Here is an 18,254-nt window from a genome sequence, read left to right as displayed (position 1 = left end):
AGATAAACCATAAAATTGTAGTGTTTTTCCCAGGAGGGCAAAGGGGCATGGCGCATTACTTTCAAAAAGGGCATTTTAGCGCGCAGTTTAGGCAAAAAAGGGCAAACACGTTCCCTGAATACCTGAACTACGGGGAAACATGTAATCGCATCAGAAGCAGTTGTGGAAAAAATAACATATAAACAAGCACATTTAATGGTAATTGAGGCATTATTAATATGATTATAAATAACAGAATTACAATAATATTGTTTTTAAGTGCATGATTGAGTGCATTTTTAAATTTATATTATAAAATGCTGCTTGAATTTCTTTTTACCTTTCATACATGTATGTAAAAAAAGAAATAACATCTGCTAGTGCAAAATATGACTGGGAAAGCTGGTTTATTGTCATTTCGTAGCAAAAGAGAAGAAAATAAGTGCATTAAATAAATGAATTAATATTTTTGTATCTGGAATAGTTGTATTTTAAATCGATCCTCCACCCTATTATGGTCGAATAAGGGCTAAATTGCTTTCCGACTTGAAATGAAAAGGCATATTGGTTGATCGTATAGCGTTTATGTGCAAAATTTGAGGGCCAATTGATAAAGCTTGTTGATGCCAAAACAGGTAATAATAATAATTTATTATCAGGTACATGTACACAAGCAAATAAGTATATTTAACTCTTTCAGTGCGGGAACCGAATTTTAAAGGCCTTTGAAAACAGTTTGGATCCAGATGAGACGCCACAGAACGTGGTGTCTCATCAGGATCCAAACTGTTTGCTATTCTGATAGTATTCTTTAAAAAAAATTCGAAGAAAATGGTAATTTTAGAAATTCAGCAGACAACATTTTAGCAGACGACAAATTTCCCAGCATGCAAAGAGTTAAGATGCTTAAGTTGTGGAAGACTCATAATCAGGTTTGGTGTCCCTCAAACCCTAAGCGTCTTGTTATTCCTTATGCAGTTTGTATAGATAGTGCCGCATCCTGACACGTAAAGCTTGTGCTTTGTTGGCAGCGTTAGTTGGCTGTTAACAGGTTCATTGTGGTTATCTCCACCATCAGTCTGTCCGTCTGTCCTAGCCACTATCTCTTACACCATAAGCATTAGAACCTTGAAACTTAAACACATGGTAGCTATTGGAATTTTGATCTGACCCCTGGGTCAAAAGTTATAGGGGTTGGGGTGGGGACGGGTCAGAGATTTTCACTCATTGTTAGCTCGACTATTATATATGAAATATATATAATGGAGCTATCCTGATCAGGTCGGCGTTACCGTTAGCGTGCACATGCTAAAGTTTGTGTACTACCCTAAATATTTTCTTTGTCCTTTAACAAATTACTTTTATATTTTTATGCCCCCCCCCCCTTCGAAGAAGAGGGGGTATATTGCTTTGCACATGTCGGTCGGTCGGTCCGTCCACCAGGTGGTTTCCGGATGATAACTCAAGAACGCTTAGGCCTAGGATCATGAAACGTCATAGGTACATTGATCATGACTCACAGATGACCCTTTTTGATTTTGAGGTCACTAGGTCAAAGGTCAAGGTCACTGTGACCCGAAATAGTAAAATGGTTTCCGGATGATAATTCAAGAACGCTTATGCCTAGGATCATGAAACTTGATAGGTAGATTGATCATGAATCGCAGATGACCCCTATAGATTTTCAGGTCACTAGGTCAAAGGTTAAGGTCACGGTAACCCGAAATAGTTAAATGGTTTCCGGATGATAACTCAAAAACGCTTATGCCTAGGATCATGAAACTTGATAGGTACATTGATCATGACTCGCAGATGACCCCTATTGATTTTGAGGTCACTAGTTCATACATGTACTTCTTTACCAACATGACCCTAATCTATAAACAAGAGCAGACAATTGTATCAAGCATTTTGACATAATTATTGCCCTTTTTATACTTAGAATATGCATATTATTGAAAAATCTATGTTAAAGTTTGCATTCCACCTCAAATATTTTCTATGTCCTTTGACATATTGCTTTCATATTTTGCATACTTCATTACCAACATGATCCAAAGCTATTAACAAGAGCAGACAACTGTATCAAGCATTTGACATAATTATTGCCCTTTTATACTTAGAATATGCATATATAATTGATAAATCTATGTTAAAGTTTGCATACCACCTCAAATTTTTTCTATGTCCTTTGACATATTGCTTTCATATTTTAAATACTTCTTTACCAACATGATCCCAATCTATAAACAAGAACAGACAACTGTATCAAGCATTTGACAGAATTATTGCCCCTTTTATACTTAGATAATTGAACATTTTGCTTAAATTGCCATAACTTCTGTATTTATGATCACATTTGATTCATACTTTGACAAAACAACACTTACCTGACATACCACAATGCACTGCACCCTAACTATCCCCCATGCCCCACCCCAGAATCCCCCCCCCCCAATTTTTTTTATATAATTATTTTTGAAAGTTCATCTTTTAAATTACCACCAACCCACATAAACCCCCGCTCTCCATTATGGCTTACATTAACCTGTCAAGCACTCGAAATCTCTTATGACAATACGGTCAATCTCAACCATGCATGGCCGCATTACAAACCCTGGGGCGCCTCCTGGGTCAAACATGCCGCGTGGGAATACGCGTCAGCCTCTGCCGCACCATTTTTCACCAATTGACTTCAAATTCATACTAAAGATTTCTTATGACAACACAGTCTATTTCAACCATCCATGTTCACATTACCCACCCCAGGGCCCTGCCCACTTTGGTGTGGTCAAGACCCGAGCTTTCTCACCATGATTAAAATCCAAGCCAGTTTGGTGGCAGAGACCCCGAGCTATTTCAGCATAATTAAAATCCAAGTCAGTTTAGTGGTCAAGATCCTGAACTATTTCGGTATAATTAAAATCCAAGCCAGTTTGGTGGTCAAGACCCCGAGCTTTTTTAGCATAATTAAAATTCAAGCCTTTTTTGTGGTAAAGACCCCGAGATTTCTAACCACAATTAAAATCCAAGCCAGTTTGGTGGCGGAGACCCCGAGCTATTTCAGCATAATAAAAATCCAAGTCAGTTTAGTGTTCAAGATCCTGAACTATTTCTGTATAATTAAAATCCAGGCCAGTTTGGTGGTCAAGACCCCAAGCTTTTTCAGCATAATTAAAATCCTACCCAGTTTCGTGGGGGAGACCCTGAGCTATTTCAGCATATTTAAAATCCATGTCAGTTAAGTGGTCAAGATCCTGAACTATTTCGTTATAATTAAAATCAAGGCCAGTTTGGTGGTCAAGAACCTGAGCTTTTTCAGCATAATTAAAATCCTAGCCAGTTTCATGGCCGAGACCTCGAGCTATTTCCACATATTTAAAATCCAAGCCAGTTTGGTGAAGATCCTGAAATATTTCGGCATAATTAAAATCCAAGCCAGGTTGGTGGTCAAGATCCCGAGATATTTCAGCATAATTTAATTCTAAGCCAGTTTGGTGGTCATGACCCCGAGTTATTTCAGCATTATTAAAATCCAAGCCGTTTTGGTGGTCAAGACCCCAAGCTATTTCAGCATATATTGTTTTCGGCATAATTTTTTCTTACCCAATTGTTTTCGTACACACATTTTTTGGTACCCATTTTTTTTCTGGTTTTTGACAGAATAATGCCACCTTTTATAGTTAGAAAATTGAAAATTTGGTTAAATTTTGTGTTCAGGTCTACTCTTATCCTATTTGTGTAAAGGTCTACTCTTATCCTAAAGTATCAAAGCTATATCGTCTACTTAATGTTATAAGTCATGTAACTGACATTTTTATACATTTTATCTTTTTTTTCTTCCATTTTTGTGTTTTTTATTAAGGTGACATACATCAACTGTTTAATAATATTAAGTAGCATAACTGACATTTAGTTAAATTTTCAGGAGAAGGAAAAAACTGCTTTATTAAAATAAAATAGGGATACTTACAGAGTAAAACAAACACATGGGATATTTTCGGATTTGAATACTGGTATTTTACGCATCTTTAAGGCAGTTCTGTGTACCAAGGATAAATACAATACTTAAACATTCATGTACAATGCACAATACTAAAAACCTGAATTGTAACTGTAATGTATTTCAGATTCAGAGATGTCTGTTTTGTTTCGAAGGTCATGTGAAAAATTAAGTTTATATGTTTATAGGTTTAAAATTGCAAATTGTCCTCTTACTTGCCCTTGTATTTCAAGATAGAATACTTTCCTTCCCAGAGGAAAGAGATCTGGGTTTGAATCCCAGTGGGGGCTTCAGAGGATGATTCATTTTAAGAAAAATGAATATATTTGCTTTACTTTGTCTCTACTTAACCAAATAACTCTGACAATGCCTTTACAAGTATGCAGTTTTTGATAATTCAATAATGCAAGAAACATGTATAATTTAAGGGTAGACTAAGACAGCAAACTAAGAATGGGCATCCATTTTAGTTTTTTAAGTCAATACAACAATAAATGCATATAGGAACACATATTTAAATTAAAAATGCAACAATCAAAGGACATAATCAATTAAATAGTAAATGACTAATACTAATAGTTATGTTAGTGCAGTTAATAATTCGTGGTATTACGGAATAAGTCATGGAAATGAAATGGATTATTGTGTTAAAAGGATGTAAACAATGGACATTGCAAGCCTTACACGAATAACAAGGTAAGTGCAATTATCATCATCATCATCATAATCATTAGTAGTATAACTTTGGAAACTGCATTCCACGTAAGTATAACAGTAAACAATAAAGCATTTAAGCATATAATGGGTGTGGGGGTGGGTCATTACAATCGCCCCACCTTTCTAAAATTAAAATTCTCCTGAATTTTGATAGCTCAAAAGCAAACGTCATGTGGTAGTTATCACATAAAATATACTGCAATTCAAACTTATTATAAGACTAACATTAATTAACAAACGAACATGAACATTAGAAACAGTTGGTAAGTAGTTGTTATCCAGTGCATATAACTTCCACCAAATACCATTACGCCGTACTTATTCACTCGGGGTAATAAGTCACACTAAGATATTTTCAATCTTACAAAGGTTCTTGTTTTGCATTCAATGGTTGTACACTACACAATCATTATGAAATAATTACCCACACAGTAACGTAATAGCGTAATTGATTTTAACTTGAACAGCAACAACAATATCAGATAACAATACTGAACATAATAAATTTAAATTCGTTATAATTCGTGAATACGTTTACCAATTATCGATAATACAGTAACTATTATCAAATTTTAAACTTAACGCGTAATCACACAATTTAAGTTACCCCTCTGTTTCAAGTGTAATTTAGAATAATGACATAATGAACTTAATAAAAAAAACACTTAGTTCAGTCAATAAACAATAAAATGCAACATATTTGTGAATCAAAACGACAATACAATACATCAGTCAATAAACAATCAAATGCAACACATGTGTGAATCAAAACGAAAATAATAATAATAAATTATCAGTCAATGTCCAGACTGAATGACGCCGTAAAATAGTTTGCATGTTAGTTAGGTGTAGCCTTCAACACCGGAAATTGAGTCACGAAATCAATGTATGGAAAACGATTGTTCGCAAATAACAACCACATGTTTGAGGGTTAGTTTGTCATCCAAGTGAACCTCGCCGTTCGTGGTAAAGTATACCTTTATTGTCAAGCTGTCTATTTAACTATCATTTATCGAGTTTCTTTGCTGATGCTTCACACATTTATTAGTTTTAAATTAAAGGAATTGTTAATAATGTTTGGATCAAGATAAACTTGGCAATCGTTCACACGCTCAGCAATTATTTGTCTTGATAACTTAGTTACACATATATTGTTACAGATTTGAGACATCAAAGTCTGAAGAGTAAAATCAAGACCAATTTCATCAGTCGAATATAGTACAATATACGACGAAGACATCAGGGGAGCACGTAATGGATCGACATCAGGAGAGCACGTCAGGGATCGACATCAGGGGAGACAATCATGGATCGACATCAGGGGAGCACATCATGGATAAAGAACAATACACGAAGAAGAAGACATCAGTTATTTCTTTTTCAAACGTAATGGAATTTCCTTGCACGCTGCTATTAATTTATCATTTGCAGTGTCACGCATCATGGATGCAGATTCGATCATGCGCAACCATTTCATGTCCTCTTTCCCTAGGGCAATTTCCCTCAGTCTCACATAAATAGCATGACACGAATGTACATTTGTATCGACTGGTGCCCTCGGGCTCAAACTTCCAGGCAAAACCAGAAAATTGAAGGCATTCAGTAGTTCCACATGTTCAAACTTGAAATTACATCCCCTAGCCTGCAAGATTGACATTGCCTGAAACTCTATGAGCATTAATCGCAGATCTGCTGACATTCCCTTCCAGCCACGGGGAGGCCATTTGAATTTCGGTTCCAGGAAGGTAACTGCCTCATCCTGGTCCCACTCTCGCCGGGCTGGAGGAAACAAAGGCATCGCGCCCCTGGCTAGCAGTTTCTTGGCTCTCATTTGGTTTGATGGTGTTGGGGGAAGACTCGGCACCAGAAATTCAATAAACAATCAAATATATACATCGTAAATCGAATCATTTCTGTCGTCAGTTGTCAAAACAACAGTACAGTTGATATTCAAATGCATTATTTTTCTCTTCACGGGATATTATTTTAGTATGTTGGTGCTGCATTAACAAATATAAGTGTATATGAAGTGAAAACGCCAAAAATAAACAACGTTTGCGATAGACACCTATAAACTGTTAGATGCCCATAATATCACTTTAAAGGAGCATTCATTAGATGGTTTACCGAAATTACAAATTGTATACCGAAAAGTAACAACAGCGTTTTTTTTTCAGTACAGTGGTATCAAAACCTTTCAACACAAACGATTGGATTAAACTAGAAAGTCTATCCTTGATATTGTCGTTACGATATTTACATTTACGAACATGCTTTAAAACATCACCATTAAATGATGGTGGGACCATTAGATACTTGCCAATTTAATGAAACATTATATTAAGAAAGTCAAGAAGTGTATTTGGAATAACATTTAGTAAATTTATGACGTAGGTTATAATATAAAAACCCTTGTTTTAACAACCTTTTTGTTAATATACGGTTACGTTCAGTAAAATCCATAACTCACGAACACGCTCATGCATATCGAACTAATTGTGAAATGTAGATACCATAAGCTGGACTTATATGAATGTTTCCATCCGGGAAAGGGAAATTTACAATTTCAAAATTAAAATCATCTCGTTTGTCATACAAACTAGTTTTCACAATATTATTTTTAACAGTATGATGTAAGGCAAGAAATGCAGCGTCTGAATCGAAATGAGATGACATATTTAGAGACAGTTCCTTAGGGTAGATTTTGTGAATATTTTGTTCAAATAATGGGTTATCCAAATTCAATATATCATCAATGTGTCTAATAGTATTGTTAATACATTTGATTAATCAACTTGTTTAGTTTTGGATAAATCTAACATAAAGTCTCTTTCATAGCAATATAAAAATAGATCGGCAATAAGTGGCGCACAGTTCGTACCCACTGGGGCACCAACTATTTGCTTGTACTATTTACCATTAAATTCCACAAACAAGTTATCTTGAAGAAAACTGAGGTCTGAGAAAATATTAAGACAGATGTATTTATCCAAGATCCGATAAGTAAAGAAAGCGGTATTATTGTTTAAAGCCATGTATGTGCACCTTTCTGTTGCAAAACTTTTTTCTATAAGTGTAACCAGTTTGTTTTTTTATTAACGCGTGGGCAGTGTTGTATACACAGTTGAAAAATCATATGTACTTATGTGTGAGGCGTGGTAGTTTTTTCTCCTATTTTATCAATAACTTCGGATTAGATTTTTTATTGACCAAAATGAGTTTATTTTACTATTTTCAGAAACAGTATTACAGTATTAAGTTATATGGTGTCTTATAGCACTAAGTCCAGTTGTAAGATACACTGATAATTGCTTGGTCGTACAGGATACTGAATTAGCAATAAAACGACTGCTATAAGGTGTTTTATGTAATTTTGGTATCCAATTAGGGGATGGTAATTTCTTTCTATTAGCTCGGCTGTTTTCGGAGAAAACCCGAGGTAATGTCATAGCCAGCTCGTCGTATCGTGTCGGCCGTCCGCGTCGTGCTAAAACCTTCACATTTTGTCAAGGTGTTGAACATTGGCTCCAAAATCAAAATGCTTCAGCCTGCAACAATATGTAGCTGCACCTTGATGAGTTCTACATGCCACACCCATTTTTGAGTCACTTGGTCAAAGGTCAAGGTCACTGTGACCTCTAAAAAAAATCTGACAAGCTTTCATCTATTCAAAACTGCACCCGCAGCCGAGCGTGGCACCCGTTATGCGGTGCTTTTGTTATCATTTACATTAACACTAAGCGTTTTGCAAAGATTAACGTGATCTGAAATGACTTCGTTCGGATTTTTGTTAAATTCGGAATATGATTTAGTTTGAGAAATTTCCTGTGAAATTGTTTTAACAGAAAATAGTCGTCACGCGATAATAATATTGTTAGCTGCCTTATCTGCAGGAAATAAAACAAATTTAGCTTGAAGCTCTTTTAGTGATTTAAAAATCGTTTGTTTATTGATTTTTTTATAAATGCGGTAAAGTTAACGGATTTTTATTATAAAACGATATTTTTATTTGCTGTCATGAGAAACACTTTATTCTTCTATTCGTTAAAGTGATATTATTGGCATTTTTCACTGTTGAATTGAGCTGAAAAGAATTAACAGGTCAAAAGAGTTAGTTAAAATGTAGTTACCGACCAATTTTCTGCAACTCATCTTGCTACCAGTTGTTAATAAAAAATATTTATTATATTCGATATTTTAAATGACTCACACAGTCCTCTAAGCCTAAATGATCCGTAAAACAAAATAGTGACTTTGTGTCGAATGAACGAATCTGCTCTAAAAATTATTAAGATTCACATCGTAAATCGAATCATTTCTGTCGTCAGTTGTAAAAACAAAAGTACGGTTGATATTCAAATGCATTTTTTTCTCTTTCCGGGATATTGTTTTAGTATGTTGATGCTGCATTAACAAATATAAGTGTATATGAAGTGAAAACGCCAAAAATAAACAACGGTTGCGATAGACACCTAAAACTGTTAGATGCCCATAATGTCACTTTAAGTGCATCAATATCCGCATTTTCTGTTTTGCACCATTTTACGCAGCATTCATCCAAACCTGATTTAATTTACTCAATGCAGTTTGTCAAGTACTATAGGCAGTCTAAATTTAGGTCCCATGCGAAGTAAGTTTCTTAGGTCTTTATGTTTGACAAAATTTAGATCACCAGTAATAATATGGCAAACTGGACTGTATAATATTTAGAGGTACATGTATCGTAAATCAAAAAATCAATATTTTATTCAACGGGTACATTTAAGTATGCATGTACAAGCGGGATTGGCTTCGGGCAGCGTCGGCGCACGACTTAGTCCACATGAGCTGCACGCAGCCAACCTCGCGTTCGCTCGTAAATGATCTGATATTGGCGCGGGAAATTCACATGGAATATATTGTCACGCAAAAAATTGAAACGAGTATAATTTATCTCGTTACATTTATACTACAAGACCTCACCAAGCGTTGAACAGGTTCAGACGAAAGTTACCATACCTTCCTAACTTATAATGTTCAAAAGGCATACGTATTCATGGTAGTAGAAATTGCCAAGACAACTTACAATTGACAATTTCAGGGTAAGATGCAATTTAGAAACATTATTGCCTTTCACTAACTTTGAAATCTAAACTTCAGTAATAATGTTATCTTCCTTTTATGTCCATGCACTTTATTTGACAGTATGATATGAGTTAAAAAATCAGTTGTATATTTTAAATCGCTGATAAGTATCCCACAATCGTTCTCATAAATAGAAACGCAATAGTTAAATTAGGTATGCATTGTGTTTCAATATACGAAATTGGATATATAACTGTTATTTTAGCACTTTTGACACATTTGAAAAAATAATCAACGGTATATATAGACGTGAATAGAAAATTTACGGCATTTTTGACAAGCGTGGAACACGCTGAAATCTTCACATGTTTCAAAAGGGAAATCACATTTAGCAATCAGATGCAATTTAATATATGACGTCTGAACGAAAGATAAAGAAATGGCCAGTTAAGCTGTCGCAATTTACATCAGACACCTATAAATGCATCGATACGTATGACAGGAACAAAGACATGCACGTGATCGCATGAATGATCGAGCTTGTCGACAGTGTCACCTAATATTAAGTTTGTTGCAAGTTGTTCACGTGATAATACAAATTATTATCGGATTAAAAAGTTTATAACTATTACCATGTTTTGTCATGAGACAGTTCAATCACGTGAAATACTGTGAATAAGTCGCTTTGGATAAAATACCATGAATTGATTATGTCTCAGATTGGTATTGAAACAGCGACATGTAATTCTTTTTATCTTAGTCTTTCTCATTTGTATAATAATCTAAAATAATACGTTGAATTCAACTATCATCTATGTATTTAAAAGGTAACCTCAAAATATAAGTCATGTGACTTTTACTCTTTCATCACCACCAAATGCAACATACAAATAAAACTGAGTGAGCCTATATTTTGTTTACATCGACTACCGTAGCCTCAATATTTCTTAAGGTAACAGATAGAAAAAAAAGAATTTATAGACACTTTATTAATCACAGAGCTTTGATATTAACAAATATGACAACGAATTAAATATTAATATTCACATTTAAATACATAAAGGTATACTCAATTGCGTTAAAATAGCAATTATCATAATTTAAAATAAAAATCTGAGCGGGTTTACAATTATATGAAATGAATTATTTTCTAATAATAATTGCAATATATTTTACATAATACTTAGATAACGTATCTTAACAAAAAAAGTTAATCGTGTTTTGTTGCGTGTGTGTACATTCTTTTTCTAACAAAAGCCTCCATCTTTATTTACAACAATCACGATAAAAAGAAAATATATCCACTTTGATAACATACATTTGTAAAGTGTCAACGGTACCATTTATTTAACGTTCATCACAACAACCAACTTACATTTGTTCACGTATTGACTCATATCACGCTTTTTTAAATAATGTCAATCCATTGGCAAGAAATTGCAAAACAGTCTATCGAATTGAAATTCTTTCATTTTTCACATTAATTTTATGGATAAACATTTTAATAATAAATATATATATCCAACAAATCTTTTATCAGTTGAGTTTTCAATCCCAAGCTGTCCATTAGCAAAGTTAGTCACGTTAAAGTGCTTGTAAGTTGTGAAAATGAAACAGAAAATGAAGAGCATCTTTTAAAACAAAGAAAAGGGTGAAATGTATTTTACAATGATCATTTAAACGAAGAATAAAAAGTAACAGGTTTCTATCAATATTGTGTTTAAACAATATGTTTAATGAAAGTACAAGTAAAAAATGGTTTAAAATGTCGTTGTTTTTTTATTTCGGTGTAATGTCATGAACATTCACCAGCAATAGTTGTAACTGCCTCATTCACGTGCTTTAAGTACGCAGCAGTTGATCAAGGTCGCAGTTGTAATTTTCATACGGCACATGTAAAAAACAATATTTTCTGGTTTGAGCAAACACTTTAAATAGGAAATGTGTTTCTGTTTAATTTGCCAATTATCAAGCATATATTTCAACTATAGATTTAGATAAAAAGAAATAGTATTGCCAACTCTGAGCAAAAAAGTGATAATTATATATTTTTTTATCAAAAATTGCAATCAAATCCACGAAAATAAATCATTGGGGTACACGATGTTTACTGAATAAGCAATATTTGAACAATTACCATCAAGTTAGATCGAAATAACTTGTGACGACATGTTGATAATTTATTAAATATATTCTTTGCAGTTATTGCTTAATAGAGATAATTTAAAGAATAGTAACTGTTGAAAAATAAAAACGAAACTTTTACTAGCAATAAGGATAAATGCCAGACCATTTATAATTCATATATTTGAAAGTGGATTAATACGTGATCTTCAAAACATTGAAGTATTGGACTAGGGTCTTACATTTTACTGGAAATAAATTGCAACAAACATTTTATATGTGCAGTATATAAAAAACGTACAATAAATAACAAAAAAGAGATATTTTAATAACTTAATATTCAACATCTTCATCCAAATCCTTCTTAATTTCCTCCATGTCCTCTATTCGCTTCGCCATCTCTCTCTCCGAGGGGGAACTTCCGCGGGACTCCCATTCACTGTCTGCGCCATCACCAACGCCGTTTCTCTTCCGATCATTGCCTTCCGGTTCCATATCTCGCGACGTCATTGACGCTTTCTGCACCTTCTGGTTTCCGTTCTGTGCCTTCTTGCCCTGCGCTCCTTTTTCCACGCGGCGCTGAAGTGAAGCGTCTTCCTGTTTCTGTGTTGGAGGAGGCTGACGGCGCTTGTCTTCCCTTGCATGTGGAGGTTCTCTTCGTGGCGATGCGCTCCTCTGTCTAGGAGAGTCGCCGTTTGTTTGAGCCACCTCTTCTTCGCCGTCTTCGGCCTCCTCTTCTTGATCTTGCTCCTCCTGGAAACGCTGAAATTCTCTTCCTTTTGCATCCTCAAAAACCTCTGACTTCCGTTCCGAGCCCTGTTGGTCCCTGCGTTCATTTTTCTGACCGTTCGGTCTTTTCTCACCGTTCTGCATCCGGTGTGTTTTGCCACCGTTGCGAACCGGGGATACGTCGCGTGTCGGCAGGGTGGGTTCCTCTTGACCGCAGGCGATGAACGTGTCGCCGTACATGGGGATGATGCGATTAAGGCTACTGATGCTGTCAACCTGAAAGAAGGACATGAGCTTGCAAAAACAATGCTACGATTTTCTGTGTCTTTGATTTTGACAAATAAAGGATTTAACGAAACTTGATTGAGAAATCGTGTTTTATTATATGTTGTAATGTATTTATAGTAATAACTGGTGAATTTATACCGGACAGCATAGCTTCGGACCAGACTGCACGATTGAGCAGGCTGGTCTGGAGCTACGATAATTTTTGCATGACAGGACTCTATTGCGGTAACTGTTCAATGATAATATGAGTCGCTTTCTGAGAAAACTGGTCATAATACATGTGCGTTAAGTGTCGTCCCAGAATAGCCTGTGCAGTCCGCACAGGCTAATCAGGGATGACACTTTCCTCCTTAAGTGGATTTTTGCTAAGAAGAGACTTTATTTAAACGAAAAATGTCATAAAAGCGGAAAGTGTCGTCCCTGATTAGCCTGTGCGGATTGCATATGCTAATCTGGGACGACACTTTACGCACATGCATTATGCCCGGTTTTCTCAGAACACGACTCATTTGAACATGTTCGTCGTTGTATCAAATAATATACAACATAAACATCATACATAACATACAACTACATCATTGATTTGTGAAAGTCTTTTCCAAATAGTTGTTTGATAACATTTAGCTCTGGCGGTGAATCAGAATCATATACTGATATAACATTCATAACACGATTATATTGAACTGGACGATCGGCCTTGTACTGTAAAACTCTTATATGCCCTCCTTCAAGACGTGTTTATGAATTGTACAGGCATTTGAAACATATTTCATTGAGATTATATAAGTCATTCAATTTGAGTCAATAGAATTACTTGCCTAATGTAAATGAAATGTGTTTCGATTGTTTGTTAACAAGAATCTAACAGTGTGCACGTTGTTCATATTTATAATATCAGTTAAACACACGAACAGCGTGTTATTAAAACCATTGAAATCCGTGTAATGTATAGTGGAGCGGAAACGAAGCTGGGAAAATTATATATGACGTCTTCACGCGTAGCTTTTTATTGGACCTCCTACTTAGCAGACATTAATTTAATTGCAAACGTACAAAGACGTCGGCTATCTGTATTAACACTAATTGAATCTACTAGAACTGGAAATCAATACACAAATTAATCCGTTGTCCGTGATTGTCTAGTGCACGCATGTCCACGCAAAACGATAAATGCTGTTGCTTTATATTGGTATCATTAAGAATGATGTCGGATTTGTGGTACTTAATAATCAGGTAACAATGTTTTTTTATGATTTCGACAACAACCGGTAAACTATGAGAATATTATAAATACAACGACATAATCTGTTCAAAACATTTTCAGCTTACATAATAGCAGTAATACCAGTAGCTTCAATACTAACGTCATTACACGACCAGTGACATACAAACGTCATTAAAATGCATATTCCTTACTAATGTCATTACTTTTCGGGCGACATTCTAATGTCATATCGCAACATGCAACATACTAACGTCAATACACGACGTGTGGAAACCCAACGTCTTGTAACACATTATATAACCTTCTTAAACGGCGGATTGAGGCTGTACAGGGCGCGGCAGGGTGGGTTTTCCATGTCCAACATCTCGGTCACGTTACGCAAGATCTCCTCGAAAGGGAGATTACTCTTGGGGTCCAGAAAGAGCCCCTGACGGCTGTTTCGGTTCGTGTTGGAGATAATCTGGATGTGGTGGCCCTTGCCGCCGTTCATGGAAACTCGGGAGCGACGCACCGGAGACACCTGCGGAATGGGGTATGATTATTGACGCACGCATATGCCTATTTTAATACAATATCACATATGTACTGATTCGCATGACAGTTTTTAACAAAACGTGTTTCATGTTTTCATTTTTTACGAAATAGAGTGCTTTGATATCAATTGGGTCATTATTAAAACGTTCAAAGTCGGTTTCTCTTGAACTTAAAGAGGTTCTTAGAAATTTCTTTGTTACCGCGATTTCTCCTTTTTGAAATGGCTATGGACATTCGTATTTAAATTCTGAAACTAAAACATTATTTAAAAACAAGTGGCACTGGACCTGTGCCTAAACATTTGGGTTTTATTAACAATACCTGTTGAAGCGTTCGCTTTAGTGATTAGCAATTTTAATTATGTGAACAATGAACCGGCCTTGCTAATAGATTTTTTACTTTTTTAGTGTGCCGTTTAACACTTTAAGATGATCGTTTAGGAAAGGAACTAAAGAGATAACGTTAAATAGCAATGAAATAATTAACGTAAGAAAACAGTAGAAAATAGAAATATGCCCGATGAACGATGATGTCTTCATATTTCGCTTTTGTCTAAAAACTGCACTTCTAGGTTCGTGACATGGTATACGCTGTATGTTCCAGTCATCTAGCAGTAATACTGTCAATTACTTTCGATGCAAGTTAAAAAGGGACATATTTTATAAAAAGGAGCGATGACTCAGGCGGCAGAGAAAATTTCGTAGTCAATAAATGGAGGTTCGTCCTTTCTCATGCTGGTTTTTTTTTTTACTTTTTACTATGTAGCAGCAATACCATTTGAGTAACGGGTTACACAGTACACAAAAATATAAGTTTGTGTATAAAAGGGACAACAACTAGGGTACTTACGATACAAATATTTAGTAGGTACGCTTGACACAAATATCTCATATAAAAAGGGGGTTATAACTTCAGTTGTGTCTAACTATTAACTACACAAACTATAGAGATGCGCTAGCTCACATGCTGATTGGTATGTTATATAAAGTTTCTGCTCTCTAGCAGCAATAAATTTTCAGTAATGCTTGACATACGCGTAAAAAAGGCATTTTTCTATACAAGCGACCATGCCTTTAACCCGTTATAAAGTGAGGGCTTAAAAAGATAACCATTCGCCCTTCTGGGATGGTAACAGGTTATGCTTTCATCCTTTATATAAACGTTTTTATGTGATGTCGCAAAATCTAACCAAATTAGCATACCTTGTTGGATCTCACGTTTCCGCGGCTCTCGTAGCTGTTTCGTCCGCTTCCATCAGAACCACCGTCGCCCGGGCCTGCAAACCCGGTCTCCCCGTAGCGCCCCCTTCTGTAGAGCTTCATGTTGTCGGAGCAGACGTACATGGTCGTCTCGTCGTCCTCGTGAATATCCGTGACGTCAGTTACCAGCTGACCGGAAGGCCACTTGAAAAGGTAACGAACAAGCGTCTTGTTGATCCGCTCCTTGCTGCGCGCTATCTCGTCTAGAAGGCTCTCGAGCTTAGGAAACGTCTTGATTTTGAAAGAAATCTGGACTGGCTTGTCGAATATGTACTTCTCCCCGTTTGTGTAGACGGTGAGGAATTTTGCCTTAATCCCCGTCTGCAGGCTGCGTAGGGAGGGGCGCGTGAGCTCATAGCGGCCGGCGACGTCTTTCGGGCGCTTGCCCGGCTCCTGTTGGTACCGGGCGTATTCATCGTGGGCATCTTCCTCCATCTGTCAGGGAACCAGACATTAATCAATATTAATAGCTGTTTAATAGTTATAGAGTTTTATGGTATTATTTGGTGATGTGTGGCGTTTTGGTTATATGTAAAAAATAGTTAGGGTTTATGTCGCTGATAAGGGAGAAAACCGTGATTCACGTTACGAAAATAAACGGACAACAACTATGTGCGCATGGTACATTTAAATACATATTGGGTGTCTCAAGTGCATTAAAATACCCGATATAAATATGGAGTTTTTTAAGTTTTTTTAAGACCATACTTCTTTAGACATGTGTGTACGTCCTTAAAAACCAAAAATACATTCCTTGCCGAAATGACGTTTATTCAATATACCTGCAATGCTGGATGTCTCACAAAAGCAATATGCAAAAGCAATAAATATCATATCACGGACTCGATTGAGAGGTTGAATAACGAATCCATGAAGCGCGTGTTTATCTCTAACCTGTTTCAAATGTGTACAAACTTACAAACAATGTGATACGAGTGCATTTGTTTAATATAAACGTTTGCCATTTAATTGCAGTCTGATGTTTCAAATGTGCGTTACACTGTATGCTTACAATATATGTTAAACTTCATTTCTACATATATAAAATAAAAATGTTTGCGAAACTTATAAATACGCATGAAAGCTCACATAATTTTATGTATTTTTCAACTTATACACTTGCTTACTATAAGGCAGAGGAAAAATAAAATATTTTTGTTTGAAAATTGTTAAATGAAAGAAGAGAATTAAGCACGAACATAGTGAGCTCACGATTCTCATCCCCAAACTGAAAGAACCAACCACTATTTATTGGAATCCCTTCATTTTTGTGAAAATGGCAGAATAAATACGCACAAAAATACCGAAAAGCGTGATAAAATTATAAAAGAGAAAAAAATAACAACACCATAAACTAAATTTAGTCCAACAGAAAATCGCGCACTACTTCGTTATGATGATACAATCGACCGATTTCAACAACAAACCAAGTTTACGAAAGGAATCAACCTGTTTTGCTAAATTACTAATCGGTGGATCTACGTGTACTCGACGATGATTCCAGTCCATTTAATTCATATTTCACATTAATCCATAATGAGCATCACACATAATACATTAAGCGACACAATAGCGAAGATGGTTGAGTAGATTAAAATCAAAAGTTAAACTGAAATCCTTAGACATTTAATCCAGAAGTATTAACAACATGTACAAAAGCAACGGTATCTCGACGATTATGCCAATAAATAATTCAGCAATAGCCGTAAGTGTTTTTCCTTAATTGATTTGTTGATCAATGTTTCCATTGTTTTATTAGTTACGAAACGTGTGTATCAATACTGCTTGGTGTATCGATAGCAATGTTTGGATACACGTGTTTATAACAACAGTTCCCGTGAGTGAGATATGACATTTTATGGAGAATTTCGAAAGTTCGCTGCATCGGTATACCCATTGGGCATAACTTTAACCCATTTATGCCTAGCGTTTAGAAAAAAGGGCCTTGGCAAACAGCTTAGACCCAGATGAGACGCCGCATCATGTGGCGTCTCATCTCGGTCTGCGCTGTTTGCTTAAAGGAATTTCTGTAAGAAATATTCTAAATATAGAAACAAATATAACATTCATCCTTAATTTTGGAAATAAATTGATCCAATTGAGAATGATGGGAGAGTCCATTAGGCATAAATGGGTTAATGTCAACGTATATACACTATAAGAAAGTTTATAAATGCCTTTATAAAATAAAATAAAATAAGCGTAAAATTCATTCAGTTTTTTTAAGTCGTAAACATAATTCATTTCAATACAAACAAACAAATGTTTCAATTTAATTGATCTAGTTAATATAAGAAAGGTTAATAAACATAACTATCTTAATTGAGAAATT

General features: G+C 35.5%; 1 protein-coding gene across 1 annotated transcript; it reads right to left on the bottom strand.

Annotated features, from left to right (window-relative positions):
- Positions 1-10,846: 10,846 nt before the first annotated feature.
- On the bottom strand, positions 10,847-17,777 carry LOC127873586 (uncharacterized). The gene is made up of 4 exons (XM_052417457.1): positions 17,372-17,777; positions 15,866-16,357; positions 14,431-14,649; positions 10,847-12,892 (listed from the first exon to the last, which is right to left on the bottom strand). The coding sequence occupies exons 1-4, from the start codon at positions 17,429-17,431 to the stop codon at positions 12,221-12,223; spliced, it is 1,443 nt and encodes a 480-aa protein (XP_052273417.1). The 5' UTR covers positions 17,432-17,777; the 3' UTR covers positions 10,847-12,220.
- Positions 17,778-18,254: the final 477 nt, after the last annotated feature.

Source organism: Dreissena polymorpha, chromosome 3 (genome assembly GCF_020536995.1).
Source record: "Dreissena polymorpha isolate Duluth1 chromosome 3, UMN_Dpol_1.0, whole genome shotgun sequence".
Lineage (NCBI taxonomy): Eukaryota > Metazoa > Mollusca > Bivalvia > Myida > Dreissenidae > Dreissena > Dreissena polymorpha.
Note: the sequence above shows the minus strand (reverse complement) of the source record. Positions and strands in the feature narration are given on the sequence as shown.